Genomic DNA, 22,170 nt, shown 5'->3' on the forward strand with positions numbered 1-22,170 from the left:
AGGAAATACTTACGAATGATGGTGTCAACGACGCGGGCGAACTTTTCTTTGCAACTTAATGTTTTGTTTATTGTTGATTTTTTTTTTTAGCCTTAAAAGATACCACAACGGAACCGCACAGCGTTGCTGTGAATCGTTTTCTGCATACTGACTTGCCCCATACCGTGGTCCAACGTACCCTACATGGGGCAAGTTGGTCCCTGTGTCAGTAGGTCAGCTGTCAGTCAAGCTGTGAGTTATCCTGAAATAGTTTTGCCATTCATTGACGCTCAGCTTAAACTATGAAGTGTTCCTCTGATTCTATAAACATTTTCTCCACTTTCAGCAGGAAAAGGGACAGTCATGGCCAGGCCTCCCCTCCAGTTTCATACCCTGGTCATTTTGGACTTAAGAATTGATAGAAAATGTGAAATGATTTATGAATATAAAGGCACTGAATTATACAGCAAACCACCACTTATTATTAATGGCAAAACATATCATTCAAACCTTCTAGGAAATATATTTAGCGAATTTATTTCATTAATCAATGAAGAGTCAAAGATGAAGAGGGACCCTTTGCCACATCCACTTACTTCCTTAATCGATTTCTGTCTCCGTTGATTTCCACAGCTCTAGCTAATGTTACTATACATACATACATACATGCATACACACACACACACACACACACACACACACACACACACACACACACACACACACACACACACACACACACACATTTCTTATCCTTTCAATCTTTTCTTCATTCTTCTCTCTTTCCTTCTTTCTTTTCTCCTTCCCTATCGCTTTCTTTTTTCTTAATCATTCATTTTTAACTTTATTGGTTGGTTGATTGACTGACAGACTAACTGACTGATATATGTTTGCAGGGAGGCATGAAAGCCGTGGTGTGGACCGACGTGTTCCAGTCTGTTGTCATGCTGGCAGGTCTTCTGGCGATTGTCATTGAGGTGGGATGTCCACATGTACCCCTGCGTGCCTTTCTTCTCTTTACACCAAAGCAACCCAAACATCTTGCTAACCTCCATCTCCCAAGTCATTAAGGCAAGTGCCTGAATTCTTGTCGAATTAAAGATCCCGTCATCCATGTCAGCGTTATGGAAAACAAGAACATACCCAGCATGCAAACCACCGAAAACGGAATATGGTTGCCACATGGCGACGTAAAAGCACACACGTATATACGAGTGAACGTGGGAATTGCAGCCCACAAACAGAGGAAGAATAATAATTTTCAAATAGCAACATTGATGTAATCAGTAATTCTTATCTTTTCACTTACACTTAAAAAGTAACAGATTTATTTCTACAATGCAAAGTAGTGACAAAAGTAAACGTGGATCTCTCCCTTTCCTTTTTATCACAGGGTGTAATCCAGGTGGGCAGTCTAGATACTGTGTGGCAGCTCAACTATGAGTGGGACAGAATCGAGTTCTTTGAGTGAGTACTTGGCGTTTGGTTGTTGCCATTTTCCTTGGATTTCCGTTTCCACAACATTTATTTAAGTTATATAATGATATTCTTACTGTGCAATCGGGTGTGATTTTTTTTTCAAACATTTTTTTTCATTTATTTATTTATTTATTTATTTTAGAATATTTCACATTGGGAAGCTACACCAATATATTGTTCTGAATATCAGTCATTCCGCATCAAGAGGAGGAGGAATTTTGTTTAATATCCTGTCACACATATCGGTGATTGAAGACATTTTGTTAAAGTATTTATGAATACATTTGAGTATTATCGGTTAGAAGGGGAGGGAGATATGAATGAATGGGGGGTTGGGGGAAACTGGGCAAATGAGGGTGAAATGAGGGTGAAATTAAAAAAAAAATTCCAAAGACAAATACAGGAAGGAAATTACTCAAAGGACTTCGTAAAAGAGAAGTCCTTAAACTGACAAGCGAAACAACTGATAATGAATGCAAAAAGTCAAAAACATCAACATTCTCTGTCACTTGTGAGGACACACTTTTGTGTACATAAGGCTTCATCAAGCTGCAGTCAAACATTATATGCTTAATTGTCAGGTTACTAAAGCATATGCACTTGACATTAGAACAATACTTGGTCCATTTCAGGTCAGATCAGGTCATTAGATCTGCTACTGGTAACCTGTAATCCAGTACAACCTGTTCAGGGTCGGGTTGCCGGCGACTAAACCGGCACTCCCACTGCTCCCTTCCGGGACTGGTGAGGCGGGTGGCTAGACACCCTTATGGAGATCCATAAAAGGGCGTTGGCTCAGGAGAGCCACCGACGGCCATCTAGCTCCACTGTGCTGTGTGCATGCCACACGCAGTTGGCCCCCGGGGTGTGTCTACCCATGCATGCGAAGTCTGGATCCGGCAGAATCTGCGGAAGAAACCTATCGGTTCAACGGAGAGGAAGGCGGTTACAGCAACGCACTGTGGAGTGCAGAGAGCAAGATGAGACACCGAAAGGATATCTTGGTCATCCACTGCATCCGTGCTCATCCTCCAGTCGTCTCGACTTAGTCTTGCCACTGGAAATTGGTGGACCCGGACGAGAGAGTGAGGTTGACGTTGCGCAACTCCTCTTCACTTTAAACAAACTCATCGCGCAAGACATCAGTCATCCAAAATGACCTTTCATCCTTCATCATTTCATCACCCCCAAGTCCTGTGGCGACAGGCGAGCGACGAAACGACAGGTGTGGGTACACTGGCAGTCGCAGTCGCAGACCTGCACGCAGGCGGCTCAGGCCATAGGGTCGTTCTTCGTCGACAGGAGCAGCGATGGAGCTCGGCAGCCGTCTGAGCGTCTGAGCAGCCCTCTTTAGGAATGCACTGCTCACCTCCCTGGCATGAGGAAGGGGCTAGAAAAGGTGCCCTAAAAATTGCCTGCTCCATATCACCCTGGCCAGCATACCGCGGCTGGCGGGGACCCTACATCAGCGGTCGAAACAACAAGAAAGAAAAGAAAAAAGCAAGGATCGTTCCTCTCACCATTGGTGCTTGGAACATAAGGACTCTCCTGGACAGAGATAACGCGGACAGACCCCAAAGGAGAACGGCACTAGTTGCATCCGAACTCGCCAGATACAACATTGACATCGCAGCCTTGAGTGAGACTCGGCTTGCAGGTGAAGGCCAGCTCTGTGAACGGGGATCTGGTTACACCTTCTTCTGGAGTGGACGAGGAAGCGAAGAGCGACGTGAGGCTGGCGTTGGTTTTGCAGTAAAAACAGCACTTGTCAGCAAGCTAGCTGGAATCCCAAAGGGAGTCAACGATAGGCTTATGACCATGAAACTCCCACTGGCATCTGGCCAGAAGCACCTCACCATTGTCAGTGCCTACGCCCCAACCATGACCAACCCGGATGAAGTGAAGGCGAAGTTCTACGAGGACCTTCACTCTGTCATTGCTGCTATCCCTAAAGCAGACAAGCTCATCATTCTTGGGGACTTCAATGCTAGAGTTGGCTCTGACTACATCTCCTGGGATGGAGTGATTGGAAAGCACGGTGTGGGCCACTGCAACCCAAATGGATTGCTTTTGCTTCAGACCTGTGCAGAGCACGAACTGCTGATAACCAACACAGTTTTCTGCCTCCCTACCCGTAACAGGACGTCATGGATGCACCCTCGCTCAAAGCATTGGCATCTCATCGATTATGTCATCGTCAGGAAAAGGGATAGGCAAGATGTACGTGTAACAAAGACCATGTGTGGCGCCGAGTGTTGGACAGACCATCGCCTTGTAGTCTCGAAGCTGAATATTCGAATCCAGCCCAAGAGACGCCCCCAAGGCCAGAAGGCTCCAAAACGGCTCAACATCGCTAAGCTGAAAAACATCACCATCAAACAGTCCTTTGTGGAGCTGCTGGAAGATCGTCTGGAATCCGCCTCTCTGGACAACCAGAATGTGGAGTCTGACTGGAGGACCCTGCGTGAGCTGATCTATAGTACAGCTTCAGAGACCCTGGGACCCATGTCCAGAAAGCACAAAGACTGGTTTGATGAAAACTGTGATGAAATCAAGCAACTTCTGGATGAGAAACGCCGTCTGCATCAAGCCTACCTGAGCAACCCAAAGTCCACATCTAAAAAGGATGTGTACGATGCCATCCGCAGGACTGTTCAGCAAAAATTACGCCAGATGCAGGATAAGTGGCTGAGTGACAAAGCTGATGAGATCCAGGGATATGCTGACAGGCACGATATGAAGAGGTTCTATGATGCCTTAAAAGAAGTCTACGGCCCCACATCCTCAGGATCATCCCCCCTCCTCAGTGCAGATGGGAATACCTTGATCACCGAGAAGGAGAAAATTCTCGAACGCTGGGCTGAGCACTTCAACAGTGTCTTAAATCGCCCTTCCTCCATAAATGATGAAGCCATAGACCGTCTCCCACAAGTCCCCATCAACGAAGCACTGGACGATCCGCCAACACCTCTTGAGACCCAGAAAGCAATTCGTCTGCTATCCAGTGGCAAAGCACCTGGCTCAGACTCCATACCAGCAGAGGTGTACAAGGATGGAGGCACTGTGCTGACTGAGAAGCTCCATCAGCTGTACTCACTCATGTGGAAAGAAGAGACAATCCCCCAGGATTTCAAAGATGCATCTATCATTCACTTGTACAAGCGAAAGGGGAACCGGCAAGCCTGTGATAACCATCGGGGCATTTCCTTGCTCTCCATCGCAGGCAAGATACTTGCCAGGATCCTACTAAACCGCCTCACAGCACACCTTGACCAAGGTCATTTGCCTGAGAGCCAATGTGGATTCCGGAAAGAGCGCGGAACCACCGACATGGTGTTTGCTGCAAGGCAGCTGCAAGAGAAATGTCAGGAGCAAAATGCTGATCTGTTCTCCACCTATGTCGACCTCACTAAGGCCTTCGACACCGTGAGTAGAGAGGGACTGTGGAAGATCATGGCCAAGTACGGATGCCCTCGGAAATTTATTTCCTTGGTCAGCCAATTCCATGAAGGCATGCAGGCTCGAGTCCAGGACAAAGGCGAAACATCTGCTCCTTTTGCTGTCACAAATGGTGTCAAGCAAGGCTGCGTCCTGGCTCCAACGCTGTTCAGCCTCATGTTCTCTGCAATGCTTACTGATGCCTTCAGAGATGGCGATGTTGGAATTGGCCTAAAGTACCGAACAGATGGTAAGTTGTTTAACCTCAGAAGGCTTCAAGCAAAAACGAAGGTCATGACAGACATCATCAGAGACTTTTTGTTTGCTGATGATTGTGCCCTCAACGCTGGATCTGAAGCTGACATGCAACTCAGCGTTGACAAGTTTGCCACTGCCAGCAGGAACTTCGGCCTTACCATCAGCACGAGGAAAACTGAAGTTCTCCATCAGCCAGCCCCAGGGAAACCCTACGTTGAGCCGAACATCACAGTCAACGGTCAGAGACTCAGTGCGGTGGAGCGGTTCACATACCTTGGCAGCACACTGTCACGAAATGCGACCATCGACGATGAAGTGAACGTCAGGATTGCAAGAGCAAGCGCAACTTTTGGTAGACTCAGTGCAAATGTCTGGAACAGAAGAGGCATTAGTCTTGAGACCAAGCTAAAGGTCTACAGAGCAGTAGTTCTCCCCACACTACTGTACGCCTGCGAAACTTGGACAGTGTACCAACGACATGCCAAGAAGCTGAACCACTTCCACACAACATGCCTCAGGAAGCTACTGAACATCAAGTGGCAAGACAAGACCCCAGACACAGAGGTGCTCGCAAAAGCCACCCTTCCCAGCATCTTCACCATCCTGATGCAGTCCCAGCTTCGCTGGGCTGGACACGTGGCGCGCATGCCAGACCATCGGCTGCCCAAAAGGCTCTTCTATGGCGAGCTGCAACAAGGGAAGAGGTCACACGGAGGTCAGAAGAAGCGCTTCAGAGATACTCTGAAAGTCTCTCTGAAAGCGTTTGATATCAACCCTGACTCCTGGGAGGAATCTGCAGTGGACCGTGACAAATGGCGTGCTGCTGTGCACAAAGGCGCCAAGTTGTGCGAGGCCAACAGGACTGCTGCAGCTGTTCAGAAGAGGCAGGCCAGAAAGTCACGGGCAAACAAGCTCCCTGACAATGGTATGCCTGTCTTTGTCTGCCCAAACTGTCAGCGAACATTTCGTGCGCAGATTGGACTATTCAGCCATCTGCGCATTCACAGATAGATTCATTTGCATCCTCCCCCCCACCCCACCACCACCCTTCCCCCATCCCCCAGCTGGATGACAACGATGGTCATCATCGATCTCGATGGACACACACCACCACTTGGTCCATAATGAATTTGATAATAATCTGAGTCTGCGAGTCGGACCAAAGTCTGAGAGAGTCAGCTGACGAGGTTTTAGACTTGAATTCCAGCACATATAAAAGTCTCTTTCTAGTATATTGCTTATTTCATTGTATGACAATGGGCAATATACTTTTATACTATCTGTATGATTCTTTGCTCCCCTTTTTGCTGCCCTGTCTAGGATGCTATCCAACAAAAATCAACATTTGTACCATTCGCAAATAGGGAGTGCAATAAATACCTAATTTCAAACAATAAATCTTCTCTTTGGTTATTCTAAAAACAAAGAGCAAACTATTTAAAACAGATTGAGAATCAACACAAAATAGGATATTACCTACTATCATTGTTATATCAACAAGATGATTTAAAGCCATAAGGATGGCCACCAATTCACCTGTAGAAATTGAATGTCCCTTACCTAAATAATAGGATTTTTCTGTTTTTATGCCAGGAATGACAAAAGCAGATCCTGCACTGCTATCATCCAGAACCGAGCCATCAGTGTAAACTTTTAAATGATAATCAAAATTTTCTTCTAATTCAATTCTGACAGATGCTGCTATCATATGTGGAGATTCTCATTTTGTTGTGTCAGAAGCACATATGTTGACGTTTGTTTTTGTTAACTCCCAGGGAGGGACAGGTGGCACCAGAACACGAGGTGCCATATCATGTAAATCAATGTCTGAAGAATTTCAAATATCTGACACATATGTGCGAATGGTTTGTAGATTTGAATTATTTTGTGCACTTTAAAAAAAAAATCAATATCAGACCTAATATTTAATTCCTCAAAATCATTCACTGCTGTACATTTCACAATGTAATTAGCAGAACTGAATTTTCTGATTTCATCTAGTGGTAGAATACCCGCAAGCTTATAGGCTTCTGAGGTCTGAGTATGCACAGGTACCCCTGAAGCCAGTTTCACAGCTTTACTGTCCATTATTCGCAGCTTCTTTAGAAACGTCGGCGGAGCAGAAAAGATTTCTTGACCGTAGGTCAATCTTGATTTTATGAGATATGTCGCTAAATGTAAAAGAATTTTGGAGTCTTGTCCCCAAGGACAGTGACATACATCAAGAGTTATATCGGTAGACCAGTAAATATTCATTGAAACATTGACAGGGAATTTGTAATAATGACAGAGTCTAAGATATCCGTTCAAACATTAATTCAGTTGGTATTACAATGTCCAGTTTACATCAAAGTAATATAGGCGGATCATGGATATTCATTCACACATTGATTCCATGGGACATTACAATGTTCGGCTCACATCAAAGTATAATCAGAACAACCTGTATTCATTCACACATTACTTCAATGCTCAGTTTTCAGTAACGTAACAATAATCATTCATTCATACCTTAGATTCTGTATGGTCCATATCTTAATCTTGTACAATGTATATGTGTGGTGTCCATTTAAGCACAAATCTGTTATATTCCATATATATTTTTATGAACATTCGTATTGTTGGATTTACTTTGTTAATTCTACACTCGTATATATAAGATTTGGCTATCAATAAAATATGTGAGAAACATTAATTTTTTTGTTTTGTTTTATTGTCGCACCCAAAAAGCACCAACACATGGTTGAGATCAAGTCTATCAGAGTTTGGACATTTTTCTTTGACGTATCGTACAAACTCCGTCCAAAACATTTGCACATTCCCATAGATAATGTTGGGTCGTGTCCTTTTTACTTTTACAAAAAAATTACATTTGTTATCTGTTAACACCCCTATATAGAATTTGTCACAAAGACACGATCATCAATCTTTCTTGTGGTAACAATTTCCATTCGAGTTTATTTTCAAAAGAATCTTCCCAATTTTCATAAGAATTTGGTAGTGCTAGATTTCCAATAAATATATCATGTTCCCCTAAGAGCTTTCTTATAACCCACTTCATTATGATTGTTATTTGATACAATATTCTTTTCTCTTCAGTCCATAATTGGAACTGGGTTATTATTTATATCTGAAAATTCATGAGAATATAAAAAAAATCTATTTTCCTTTACATAATAGACACTTCTACAAACCCAATCTTCGAAATACAAAACTTTGCCACAGTCTTGAATTTGTTTTATATTTATATGGTCATTCGGATGAGACGATAAACCGAGGTCCAGTGTACAGCATGCAGTTAGCGCACGTAAAAGAACCCGCGGCAACAAAAGGGTTGTTCCTGGCAGAAGTCTGTAGAAAAATCCACTTTGATGGGAAAAACAAATAAAACTGCACGCAGGAAAAAATACAAGAAATGGGTGGCGCTGTAGTGTAGCGACGCGCTCTCCCTATGGACAGCAGCCCGAATTTCACACAGAGAAATCTGTTGTGATAGAAAGAAACACACACACACACACACACACACACACACACATATATATATATATATATATATATATATATATATATATATATATATATATATATAACACATCACAACCACAATGGTTCCATCAAAATGTGTTGTTCTTCTGTGTCTATAAATTCCGAATGACTGTGAAATACGTCTTTCCAAAAAGGGTTTTGCATCTGTTAGTCCTATTGGGCCATATTCCTGTAACATTCAAAGTTTTGGATATTCTTTTAAGTATATATATTTCCAATTAGGTCCAAATGACTGACTGCAGCATATATTTTTAGACGATATTATTTTTAGTTAACAAACAAATAACTCTAGGGAACAAGTAGAAAAGAATGTATAAAACAAAGAAGGGAAAAAACAACCAACAAACACACCCACACCCACAAAAAAAAAGGAACAACACAGATAATAGAATATGACATTTCGATTCAATTTATGTATCCAGCTTAAAAAGTTCAAGAAGTTCACTTGTATTTACGGCCACATTTACATGAAAATTCTTCATAACTTAAGACTTGGCCTCTTCCGTTTCCAGCATCCTTTACAAAAGTACAGATATATCTTTATTTGATTATGCTTTAAAGTGAAAATAGTTAATGTTGACTTTGAACTTGTGAAAAATAGGTTCTGCTACAATTTCTTCGTTCTAATTAATTCTACTTTAGTACAAAATCTGTCATAAGCATCTCTTCTAAACGTATTGCCTTTGTTGAGAAATCTTTTAGGGCTATAGTTTCTGAACAGGGTGTATAGTGTGTAGTATTTTCTTCCATTTGAAACTTGCAGTGAATTTTTTGCATACACATGATAGTTTCAGTGCTTGTGCAAAAGCCTATATGTTACGTACTCCATTTCCCCTGCTTTCTTGCCTGCATACATTCGTTTTATCTTGTGTTTTTTGACTCACTTGTGTAAACAAAGTGAGTCTATGTTTTAACCCGGTATTCGGTTCTCTCTCTCTCTCTCTCTCTCTCTCTCTCTCTCTCTCTCTGTGTGTGTGTGTGTGTGTGTGTCTGTGTGTCCGTGGTAAACTTTAACATTGACATTTTCTCTGCAAATACTTTGTCAGTTGACACCAAATTAGGCATAAAAATAGGAAACATTCAGTTCTTTCCAGTCATCTTGTTTAAAACAATATTGCACCTCTGGGATGGGCACAAAAAATAATAAATGAAGCCTAATTATATGCAAACTGCATTTACTGTTATATTTATATTTTTTTGTATTCTCTAAACTTGGCACTTTGATCTGATATTCGACCCAACAACAAGAGCAGTCATAATTATCATTTTTTGTTCAAACAGGAACTTCTTTTGCTAAGCATGGAAGTTTTATTTATTTTGCAAACGTTTTGGTGCAGATAGTAAAAAAGGGAAATTACTCTGTAATTAATGCTAGGGGACTTAATTTGCCACAAGTGAGTCTTGAAGGCCTTGCCTCTCTTGTTTTTTTGTGTGTTTTTTTTTGTCCCAGACAACACATGTCTTGTAGCTGTTTTAGATCACTGTCAGGTGGGTTTGGTTACAATATCCATAGATAAACCAGTTTGGACAGAATATGATTTGAGCACAGCTACCCTGCTCAGAGGTCAGAGGTGTTGATATTCTTTTTGACCAGATATTGAATGTGTTTTTACTTCGACAAATTTATTTGACATGTTAATTTTCTTCCAATTAGACAGATCATTTCAAAGCCAAAGACCAAAGATTTAGATTTTGGATGGTTCCATTCCATATCCAGGTTCCCAAAATATGTTATATTTGAGTTTTTCTCTTTTTTCTTTACCGAGCCAAACATTATTTTTTCAACGTTCTCTCAACGTTTGTCTCCTTCCAATGTAAATGATGGAAGTAAAATGATCTTTAAAAAAAAATTCCGTGTCCGATATCTATATTTCTTTAATTTCTTTGTCTTCTCTAATTTTAGAAGGTAATAAAATTGCACAGAAGACGAATAAATATGGTGATATAGGGTCACCCTGACGACACCATCTGTGAAGGTCTGTGACATCTTTTCATTAACAACTGCACGAGCTTTAATATTCTTATGAAAAGCGCATATCCATTTTCTAATATCATTTCCAGAACCAAATGTTTCAAGAACATTTCCCATGTAATCCCAGTTTACGGAGACGAAGACTTTCAAAATCAATTGAAACCAATAATCCAAGTTCTTGTTTTATATCTAAGTAATGCGTCTTGTCACATAATATTCGAAGTTTATCTCCAATACACTTCACTGAAATAAATCCATGGATTAGTTTTGATTACTTTGTTTTGATTCTATTCGCTATGCAAGCTGAACCGATTTTATATTCACTAGTGAGATGAGTCTCCATTTGTTTATCTCCCTTGGTTAGACAGAAATCATAAAATGTTTGTGTTGATTGTGTTTTGGACAGTTTCAACGCGGACCCAACCCAGCGCCATTCCTTCTGGTCACTGATTGTGGGTGGAATGGTCGGGTGGACAGCGACATACGGGTGTAACCAGGCGTCTGTGCAGCGTTACTGTGCTCTACCTTCATTAGCTAAAGCTAAAATGTGTGTGTGTGTGTGTGTGTGTGTGTGTGTGCGCGATTTACATTTCAACAGTTAGTTTTACTTTCTGATTGTTATAGCATCTTTCAGTTTCTGGAATGAAGTACATTGAAGACAAACAATAACAAGAACAGCAACAATTACCACAAACAACAACATTAAAGACTTTTGTGTCAAATCACACAAACACCACCACCACCGATCTGAAACCAGAACCATGCCAACCCTTCTACGCCGCTCTCAGCGGTGTAGACCTTCGGGTGACCATACTCCCCCCCCCCCGCCCCCTCCCCCCCCCCCACACACACACCTTACCCCGACGGGAGAGGAGGGGGGAGACAGACCGAGAGACAAAGAGAGAGAGACAGTGTCAAAAAGAGAGACAAAGTCAGACAGGAAGGCAGGGATGTGGGGATACTCAATGATATATATATATATATATATATATATATATATATATATATATATATATATATATATATAATGGCAATAGGACCACCACATTCATGTGATTATGTGGACGTATTCATGGGGCAACTTGATGCTAAGCTGATTGACACTTGTCCTGTACCACTTCTCTCATCCCTCCTCCCATAGAGGAGCAGGGTGACTTCAGGCATTTGGACTGGAGCAGGTATAGGGATGATGGAATCACTATCCTGTTAGATCCTGCTGATGTGGGAGTCTTTGAAAATCACATACAGTCTCTCAACCCACCAAACATTCAGTGGACGGTATCATGTGGAAAAACGGCATCTTACCTTGACACTGGCTTGTCTTTGCTTGAGGGAAAGATAGTGACTGATGTCTTCAGCAGGATTTCTCATGCTTACCTCCCCTCCTCTTCCCCCCCCACCCCCTATGGAGTAAACGCCCACATACTACATGATTTTTTCAGTGGAGGTTAAAGTGGGGTGGGTAGGAGGAAGAATGCAAACAAATAGCCATGCATCATCACATCCAAAGGCCTGTTTGAAGAGGTGGGCTTTCAATTCTGTTTTGAACGAGGACGGCGTTGGTAAGTGACGGGGAACCAGAGGAATAGAAAGGGAGAGAGTGTAAAGGACAGAAGCTGAGATGGGAAAGAGCCTTCCAAGTGGGCATCAGCCAAAATGACAGTTTTGTACTGAATTATGTACACTGATGGATAACCAATGAAGTTGTCGTAAGAGTGGGGTTGAGTGATCCTTTTTTGACTTTCTGAAAATGACTCTTGCAACATTGTTCAGCCATGTAAAGGTGTGACAACAAATCGGAAGGCAAAGCAGCAAGTCGTGAGTAGCAGTACTCAATGCGACTTACGATCATGGAACAGACAAGCTGAGTGATTGTTTCAATAGTTAGGTACTGTCAAATGATACAGGTTTTCCTCAGTTGGAAGTTTTGTAGTTTTACAGATATTACTGACATGGTCGTGCATGGACATAGATGAATGAAAATATGCACCCAGGTTTCTGACACAATTTTGAAAGTTGTATCAGCATTGCAGACAGCCAAGGTATGGTCTTACTAATAGAGAATGTAGAATTAAACGTGTGGTTTATAAGAAGAGAAAACGATTAGATTAATAGAAGCAGTTTCCAGTTGCGGATACCATTACTGTCATTATATTAATTGACTTGCAGAGCTCGAGTTCGCGCAACAGATTGATTACCTGAGGCAGGTTGTCATAGTGATGATAATGTATGTACATATCTTTCCTTTATCAGATCTGTCTGATTGATTGCCTAAAGCAGGTTGTGATGGTGATGATAATGTGTGTTCTCTATCAGATCTGTGCTGCTGAACATGTTGGGGGTGACGGTGCTGGTGGTCATCACCTCCCTGGTTGTGATGGTGATGATAATGTGTGTTCTCTATCAGATCTGTGCTGCTGAACATGTTGGGGGTGACGGTGCTGGTGGTCATCACCTCCCTGGTTGTGATGGTGATGATAATGTGTGTTCTCTATCAGATCTGTGCTGCTGAACATGTTGGGGGTGACGGTGCTGGTGGTCATCACCTCCCTGGTTGTGATGGTGATGATAATGTGTGTTCTCTATCAGATCTGTGCTGCTGAACATGTTGGGGGTGACGGTGCTGGTGGTCATCACCTCCCTGGTTGTGATGGTGATGATAATGTGTGTTCTCTATCAGATCTGTCCTGCTGAACATGCTGGGGGTGACGGTGCTGGTGGTCATCACCTCCCTGGCCGGCGTCGTCATCTTTGCTTATTACGTGCAGCAAGACTGTGACCCTTTGACCTCCAACCGCATCGACAACTCCAACCAGGTGAGACAGGGCTTGAAGCCTTCCTGACTGCTGCCACCGTTGGACACTGGGGGCATTGTTCTACTTGACACCTGCAACATGATTCGCACTGAATGCACATCCACAAATCCACGTTCAGACAACGCACAGGCAAGGTGAAGGTCGTGCGTTTCCGATGGCAGTCTGCAGTAGGCCATTGTGGGAACTGGCCAGTAAAGTCACGAACGAACACGTGACCGAGGTCGAACTGTGCGCAATTTGATTAGTTGTCGTGCACCGAAATCGGAAGAAAACTGAACAGTTTTGCTCTACCCAAGAAATATAATCCAGCCAAGTGGGTGACAGAGACTTTCGGTCGGTCGCCTTATGAAACGTATCGAGATTGTCGCATGACCAGATCGCTGCCTTTTTTTTTAGACAGGCATGCAGACACGAAGAGGTGTTCTTGGATATAAGCAACAGTAATAAGGCAGGGAGGGAGGTAGAGAGAGGATGGAGGCAAACAGGCAGACTGAGAATGGCAGAGACATAGAAGCGGAGACGAAGACAAAGACAGACACATAGAGGCATAGAGACGGAAACAGACAGACAGACAGACAGACAGACACACACACACACACACACACACACACACACACACACACACACACACACATAGTTTCAAGTTTCAAGTTTTAATTATCCTTTCACTCCTATTGGAGTATGGAGGATTACTGCAAAATAATCTTTTCATGCCCAGAACAAACATTTCCAAATACACAAGAGAAAACACAAATGTCTTTTAACTCTAAAAGTATAACTAGGCAACATTTTCAAATCTAATCATCTTAATTACAGCTAAAATGACTTTTTTGCCTCCTTTGAGCATATTACAAAAATTAAAAACCGATTTTGGACACAAATATTTTTTAGGAACATATCTATTTCGTAACTGATCGTAATTGGGACATTCCATTATAAAATGAAACTCATCACCAATCACAGACATGTTACAAACCTTACAAAGCCGTAACTTTCGTGGTATGCCTTTGTGTCTCCCTGTTTCTATTTCCAGCTTATGATTACTACTTCGAAATCTGAAAAAGCTGATAACGTAATTATCAGGCATTTGACTTATATATTTTTCTCTACCAAATCCACTTTTGAAATTTCGATAAAACAAACATTTACTACTCGCCTATAGAGCATGTCTCCATAGATTTTGAAAACTCTCTCAAAACAATGTTGACATTCTTGCAGAAAGATTCCCTCTCCAAGAAGAATTGAGCATCCCAAACACAGTCATACCCTGCTTCTATTAAAATTTGTCTGATACAACTCATCCATTTTGAAGAATAAATACCATTTCGATATAAGTCAAGTAATATCAAATATATTTTTCCAGAATATTTTTCTGTGTTTGATACCACTAAGCTGGTCCAAAATCGAACTAATCTCATTTTCACTAACACACTAATTGGATAAATACCAGTTTCTCCATAAACAATTTGGGTATTTCTGTTCAGTTTGAACAAGCGTTTCAAAAATTTCAATTCTAATTTTTCAAGTATATCTACATTTTCATAACCCCATATTTCTGTACCATACAACAAAATAGGAACAATCATAGACTGGTACATGTTCAGAATGATATGTAAAGGTAAATCTTGATTTCTGGCTGACTGAAGTAACGAAAACATAGCTTTTTGGCCCTGTTCACAAATCTTTTTTTTTTTTTTAGCTTTGTAAAACACACAAAGACACACACACACACACACACACACACACACACACACCACACACACACACACACACGGACAAAGAACTGACACACTGTTTTGCCTGTCCCCAGATCATCCCCTACTTCGTGATGGAGGTCCTGGACTTGCCAGGTCTACCGGGTCTGTTCATTTCCTGTCTCTTCAGCGGGGCACTCAGGTGAGGTGTGAGAAACAGGAGGGTTCACTGACAATCCATCACAGTCCTCTGAAGGACTCACTGACAATACACCACAGCCCTCTGAAGGACTCACTGACAATACACCACAGCCCTCTGAAGGACTCACTGACAATACACCACAGCCCTCTGAAGGACTCACTGACAATACACCACAGCCCTCTGAAGGACTCACTGACAATACACCACAGCCCTCTGAAGGACTCACTGACAATACACCACAGCCCTCTGAAGGACACACTGACAATACACCACAGCCCTCTGAAGGACTCACTGACAATACACCACAGCCCTCTGAAGGACTCTGACAATACACCACAGCCCTCTGAAGGACTCACTGACAATACACCACAGCCCTCTGAAGGACTCTGACAATACACCACAGCCCTCTGAATGACACACTGACAATACACCACAGCCCTCTGAATGACACACTGACAATACACCACAGCCCTCTGAAGGACTCACTGACAATACACCACAGCCCTCTGAATGACACACTGACAATACACCACAGCCCTCTGAATGACACACTGACAATACACCACAGCCCTCTGAAGGACTCACTGACAATACACCACAGCCCTCTGAAGGACTCACTGACAATACACCACAGCCCTCTGAATGACACACTGACAATACACCACAGCCCTCTGAATGACACACTGACAATCGACAATCCACCACAGTCCTCTGAAGGACTCACTGACAATCCACCACAGTCCTTCAGAAGGACGCACTGACAATCTACCACAGTCCTCTGAAGGACTCACTGACAATACACCACAGCCCTCTGAATGACACACTGACAATACACCACAGCCCTCTGAATGACACACTGACAATACACCACAGCCCTCTGAATGACACACTGACAATCGACAATCCACCACAGTCCTTCAGAAGGACTCACTGACAATCCACCACAGTCCTCTGAAGGACTCACTGACAATCCACCACAGTCCTCTGAAGGACTCACTGACAATCCACCACAGTCCTCTGAATGACACACTGACAATACACCACAGTCCTTCAGAAGGACGCACTGACAATCTACCACAGTCCTCCTGAAAGACTCACTGACAATCCACAACAACCCTCTGAAGGACTCACAGACAATCCACCAGAGTCCTTTGAAGGACTCACTGACAATCCACAACAGTCCTCCTGAAGGACACACTGACAATCCACCACAGTTCGCTGAATGACTCACAAACAATCCGCCACAGTCCTCCTGAAGGACTCACTGACAATCAACCACAGTTCGCTGAATGACTCACTAACAATCCGCCACAGTCCTACTGAAGGACTCACTGACAATCCACCACAGTTCTCTCTCTGACAATCTACCACAGTCCTCCTGAAGGACTCACTGACAATCCACCACAGTCCTCTGAAGGACACACTGACAATCCACCAAAGTCTTCTGAAGGACTCACTGACAATCCACCAGAGTCCTTTGAAGGACTAACTGACAATCGACCACAGTCCTCCTGAAGGACTCACTGACAATCCGCCACAGTCCTCCTGAAGGACACACTGACAATCTAACACAGTCCTCCTGAAGGACTCACTGACAATCCACCACAGTTCGCTGAAGGACTCACTGACAATCCGCCACAGTCCTCCTGAAGGACACACTGACAATCTAACACAGTCCTCCTGAAGGACTCACTGACAATCCACCACAGTTCGCTGAATGACTCACTGACAATCTACCACAATCCTCCTGAAGGACTCACTGACAATCCGCCACAGTCCTGAAGGACTCACTGACAATCCACCACAGTCCTCTCAAGGACTCAGTGACAATCCGCCAGTCCTGAAGGACTCACTGACAATCCACCACAGCCCTCTGAAGAACTCACTGAGAATCCACCACAGTCCTGAATGAATTACCGACAATCCACCGTAGTCCTCCTGAATGACACACTAGCAATCCACCACAGTCCTCCTGATGGACTCCTGACAATCACAGTCCTTCAGAAGGACTCACTTACAGTCCACCACAGCACTCCTGAAGGACACACTGGCAATTTACCACAGTCCTCCTGAAGGACTCACTGACAATCCACCACAGTCCTCTGAAGGACACACTGACAATCCACCAGAGTCCTCTGAAGGACTCACTGACAATCCACTAACGCCCTGTGAAGGACTCACTGACAGTCCACCACAGGCCTCCTGAAGTACCCACTGACAATCCACCACAGTCCTCCTGATGGACTCACTGAGAATCCACCACAGTCCTCGTGAATGACTCACTGATAATCCACCACAGCCCTCCTGAATGACTCACTGATAATCCACCACAGCCCTCCTGAAGGACTCAATGACAATCCACGACAGTCCTCCGGAATGACACACTGACAATGTACCACAGCCCTCTGAATAATACACTGACAATGCACAGTGGTCTTCAGAAGGACACACTGACAATCCACCACTGTCCTCTGAAGGACACACTGGCGATCTACCACAGTCCTCCTGAAGGACTCACTAACAGTCCACCACAGTCCTTCTGAAGGACTCACTGGCAATCCACCACAGTCCTTCTGAAGGACACACTAACAATCCACCACAGTCCTCGTGAATGACTCGGCAACCAGAGGTGTGTTGGGTGAATGACATTCACTTGTATTCATCCTAAAGGTTCAAGGTGGTGTTAGGGGCGGAAGGTGGAGGAAGGCGGTTGTTCATTAAAGATACGATAGGATAGGATATTTCATATAACATGACATCCCGTGACAGGGCTATGCGGGATTGAATACAATACGATACGATACGATACGATGTGGTGAGATGTGATGTGATGTGATACGATTTGATGTGATGTGATGTGATGTGACCTGATGTAATGTGATGTGATGTGACATGATGTGATTTGATGTGATGTGATGTGATGTGATACGATTTGGTGTGATATGATGTGATGTAACATGATGTGATGTGATTCTATTTGATCTGATATGATTTGATGTGATGTTATGGTATCTGATGTGATATGCTTTGATGTGATGCTATTCGATTTGATGCAATGTGATCTGATGTGATATGCTTTGATGTGATGCTATTCGATTTGATGCAATGTGATCTGATGTGATATGATTTGATATGATGTGGTGTGATGTGATGTGGTGTGATGTGATGTGGTGTGATGTGATACATGTCTGCCAGCACCATGTCATCCTGTCTGAACGCCTTAGCGGCAGTGACATGGGAGGATTTCCTGAAACCTTTTCTCGGGCACAGACTGACCGAGTCGCAGAAAACACTGGTCACCAAACTCCTAGGTCAGTGAGAAATTCATTCATTCCTTCATCGCCAATCAATTGACAGGAGTTGTAAACAGAAGTGATATGAGAGCCTAATGAAAGGAGCATTCATTCATTCATTCATTCGTTCGTTCATTCACTCATCCATTCATTGGTTCATTCGTTAGTTTGTTCGTACAAATAGAACATCATTCATTCAAGGCATAACCAACGTTTTATGCAAAGGTCAGGTGCCTGCCCGTTTTCATACAGTGCGGTGTAACGTATATGGATCAGCCCGCACGCTTTGATACCTTGAAACTGAAACTGATATTGAAACTTATTCTTTTATTAATCAATTCGTTCGTTCGTTTTTTCATTAGTTCATTCTTTAGATTGTGATTGAAACTGTGCCGTGTATGCAGATGCTACTATCCCACATTTGTTGTTATCGACCGAAACCAGGAACACGAAGGGAATGAACTTCCCTAGGATGAACCAGTAACGGGGTTACTTCCCTTCCAATTTGCCGAAATGGCAGTGTCTGCGTGCGACATGCGTATAAAGGCAACATACCAGTTGAGCACGGCACAAACAGGAAGCACTCGAAAATCTTTAAAGTGCAACTTTGTTTTCAGGTTGTTGTTGTTGTTGTTTTTTTTATTGTGTCTAAAAATGTAGTGTGGACTGTGACTCTCAATCTAGGAGACAGTGGCTTTTAGTGCTGCAGCCTAGGGGGCTAGTTGGCCTTTTGGAACCATCCCAACGCCGACTGTCTTAAAACCCTCCCGGCCGAATGAGTGGAGCAAGACACTTTCCACCACAATCAAATTCTCCCAGACAGTCAGGACAGCAGTTGCCTCTTCAGCTGTTCTGATGGTCATAGTCGGACACGACTGACTATCATATATACAGATAAGCTGCAAGAATTAATGTCTAAATAATTTGCTTTGACCAGTTGATGACGATGTTCACAATCAGAGCCACGCTGATTTCAGTGCTGATATTTGGAGGAGCAGGAATTGGGATGGCCTTCATGGCTCAGGGACTAGGAGGTACTGTGCTGCAGGTACTGCCGCCTGTCTCTCTGTCTGTCTCTGCCTGCCTCGGTTCCTTGGTGTATATGTATATATAGTTATGTATTTGTATGTATTTTGACACAATTTCAGTTTCTCCTATCTCCATTTTCGGTTTATTTTATGACAGGATGTGAATCAAGTCTTTTCTGCATTTTCTTTCATTCCCTCAATATGTAACTCCATTCATTCATTCACTCATTCTCTCTCTCTCACTCTCTCTCTCTCTCTTATAAATGCAAGTGATAGGTTTAGTTTCTACCGAAAAATTAAGATATTTCACACTGTCGAACCTTGCATCTTGTTAAATATAAATAAATATGTGAGATATGAAATTCATGCCACGCATTCATTATGGTTGACAAAACATGTTTTCGGTACAAATGCTGTTATCTTCAAAAAATGAAAATATAATAACTAAGTTATCTTTGTATATCCACAAAGCCTTGAAGAGCCGTCAAAATTCAGTTGGAATGAACGATGTTAGAGAATAAGACAATGACGATTTTTTTCCTCTTGGTGTCTTCATATTTACATGTACACGCACTATTTCTATATTCGTATATTGTTTGTGTGTTAACAATATGTATTACACTTAGCTATAATATTGTGTTTACTTTTGTTTAACCTCCTTCAAATGGAGCGATGGCCATATTCTGAATAAATCATTTGTTTGTTTGTTTGTTTGTTTGTTTGTTTGTTTGCTCTCTCTCTCTCTCTCTCTCTCTCTCTCTCTCTCTCTCTCTCTCTCTCTCTCTCTCTCTCTCTCTCTATTTGCTGATTCAGTCTAACTTTGCTTTATTCCATTTTGATGGAGAAGGGCATACAAGAGTTTAAGAACAAAAATACACAATGCAGTCATAATACAGTCACAAAGCAGTCCCAATGCTGTCAAAATGCAGTCACATAGCAGTCAAAATGCAGTCACAAAGCAGTCATAATGCAGTCACAAAGCAGTCAAAATGTAGTCACAGAACAGTCATAAAGCAGTCACAAAACAGTCCCAATACAGTCCCAAAGCAGTCCCAGAGCAGTCAAAATACAGTCCCAAAGCAGTCCCAGAGCAGTCAAAATACAGTCCCAAAGCAGTCCCAATGCAGTCAAAATGCAGTCCCAATGTAGTCACAAAGCAGTCAAAATGCAGTCACAAAGCAGTCAAAATAGTCAAAATGCAGTCACAAAGCAGTCCAAATAGTGAAAATGCAGTCACAATGCAGTCACAAAGCAGTCACAAGGCAGTCACTCAGCAGTCACATAACAGTCACACAGCAGTCACTCAGCAGTCACAATGCAGTCACACAGCAGTCACTCAGCAGTCACAATGCAGTCACACAGCAGTCACTCAGCAGTCACAATGCAGTCACACAGCAGTCACTCAGCAGTCACATAGCAGTCAAAATGCAGTCACAAAACAGTCACACAGCAGTCACATAGCAGTCCCAAAGCAGTCACTCAGCAGTCACAAAGCTGTCACAAAGCAGTCACACAGCAGTCACTCAGCAGTCACAAAACAGTCATAATGCAGTCGCAAAGCAGTCACACAGCAGTCCCAAAGCAGACACAAAGCAGTCCCAAAGCAGTCGCAGTGCAGTCAAAAAGCAGTTCCAAAGCAGTCATAATGCAGTCGCAAAGCAGTCACAATGCAGTCAAAAAGCAGTCACTCAGCAGTCCCAAAGCAGTCACAATGCAGTCAAAAAGCAGTCACTCAGCAGTCCCAAAGCAGTCAAAATGCAGTCAAAAAGCAGTCACAAATCAGTCACAAAGCAGTCATAATGCAATCACAAAGTAGTTACAAAGCAGTCCCAAAGCAGTCACAAACCAGTCACAAAGCAGTCATAATGCAGTCGCAAAGCAGTCACACAGCAGTCACTCAGCAGTCACGTAGCAGTCCCAAAGCAGTCATAATACAGTCAGAAAGCAGTCACTCAGCAGTCACACAGCAGTCACTCAGCAGTCACAAAGCAGTGATAATGCAGTCGCAAAGCAGTCACACAGCAGTCACTCAGCAGTCACATAGCAGTCCCAAAGCAGTCATAATACAGTCAGAAAGCAGTCACTCAGCAGTCACAAAGCAGTCACTCAGCAGTCACAAAGCAGTCATAATGCAGTCGCAAAGCAGTCACACAGCAGTCCCAAAGCAGTCACAAAGCAGTCCCAAAGCAGTCGCAGTGCAGTCAAAAAGCAGTTCCAAAGCAGTCATAATGCAGTCGCAAAGCAGTCCCAAAGCAGTCACAATGCAGTCAAAAAGCAGTCCCAAAGCAGTCATAATGCAGTCGCAAAGCAGTCCCAAAGCAGTCCCAATGCAGTCAAAAAGCAGTCACTCAGCAGTCCCAAAGCGGTCACATAGCAGTCACAAACCAGTCACTCAGCAGTCCCAAAGCAGTCAAAATGCAGTCAAAAACCAGTCACAAATCAGTCACAAACCAGTCACAATGCAA

The 22,170-nt window shown here is 43.0% G+C and overlaps 1 protein-coding gene across 4 annotated transcripts in view; it reads left to right on the forward strand.

The window, feature by feature from the left end:
- Window positions 1–22,170, forward strand: part of LOC143277877 (sodium-coupled monocarboxylate transporter 1-like) — a 98,548-nt gene that overhangs the window by 57,408 nt on the left and 18,970 nt on the right. For all 4 annotated transcript variants that reach the window (XM_076582827.1, XM_076582826.1, XM_076582824.1 and 1 more), the window contains 7 exons: window positions 876–956; window positions 1,373–1,446; window positions 11,079–11,219; window positions 13,353–13,488; window positions 15,299–15,384; window positions 18,580–18,695; window positions 19,655–19,725. In XM_076582827.1, the coding sequence (XP_076438942.1) occupies window positions 876–956; window positions 1,373–1,446; window positions 11,079–11,219; window positions 13,353–13,488; window positions 15,299–15,384; window positions 18,580–18,695; window positions 19,655–19,725 (705 nt within the window). The remainder of the gene's footprint in view (window positions 1–875; window positions 957–1,372; window positions 1,447–11,078; window positions 11,220–13,352; window positions 13,489–15,298; window positions 15,385–18,579; window positions 18,696–19,654; window positions 19,726–22,170) is intronic.

Source organism: Babylonia areolata, chromosome 35 (assembly GCF_041734735.1).
Source record: "Babylonia areolata isolate BAREFJ2019XMU chromosome 35, ASM4173473v1, whole genome shotgun sequence".
In the NCBI taxonomy this organism is placed as follows: Eukaryota; Metazoa; Mollusca; class Gastropoda; order Neogastropoda; family Buccinidae; genus Babylonia; species Babylonia areolata.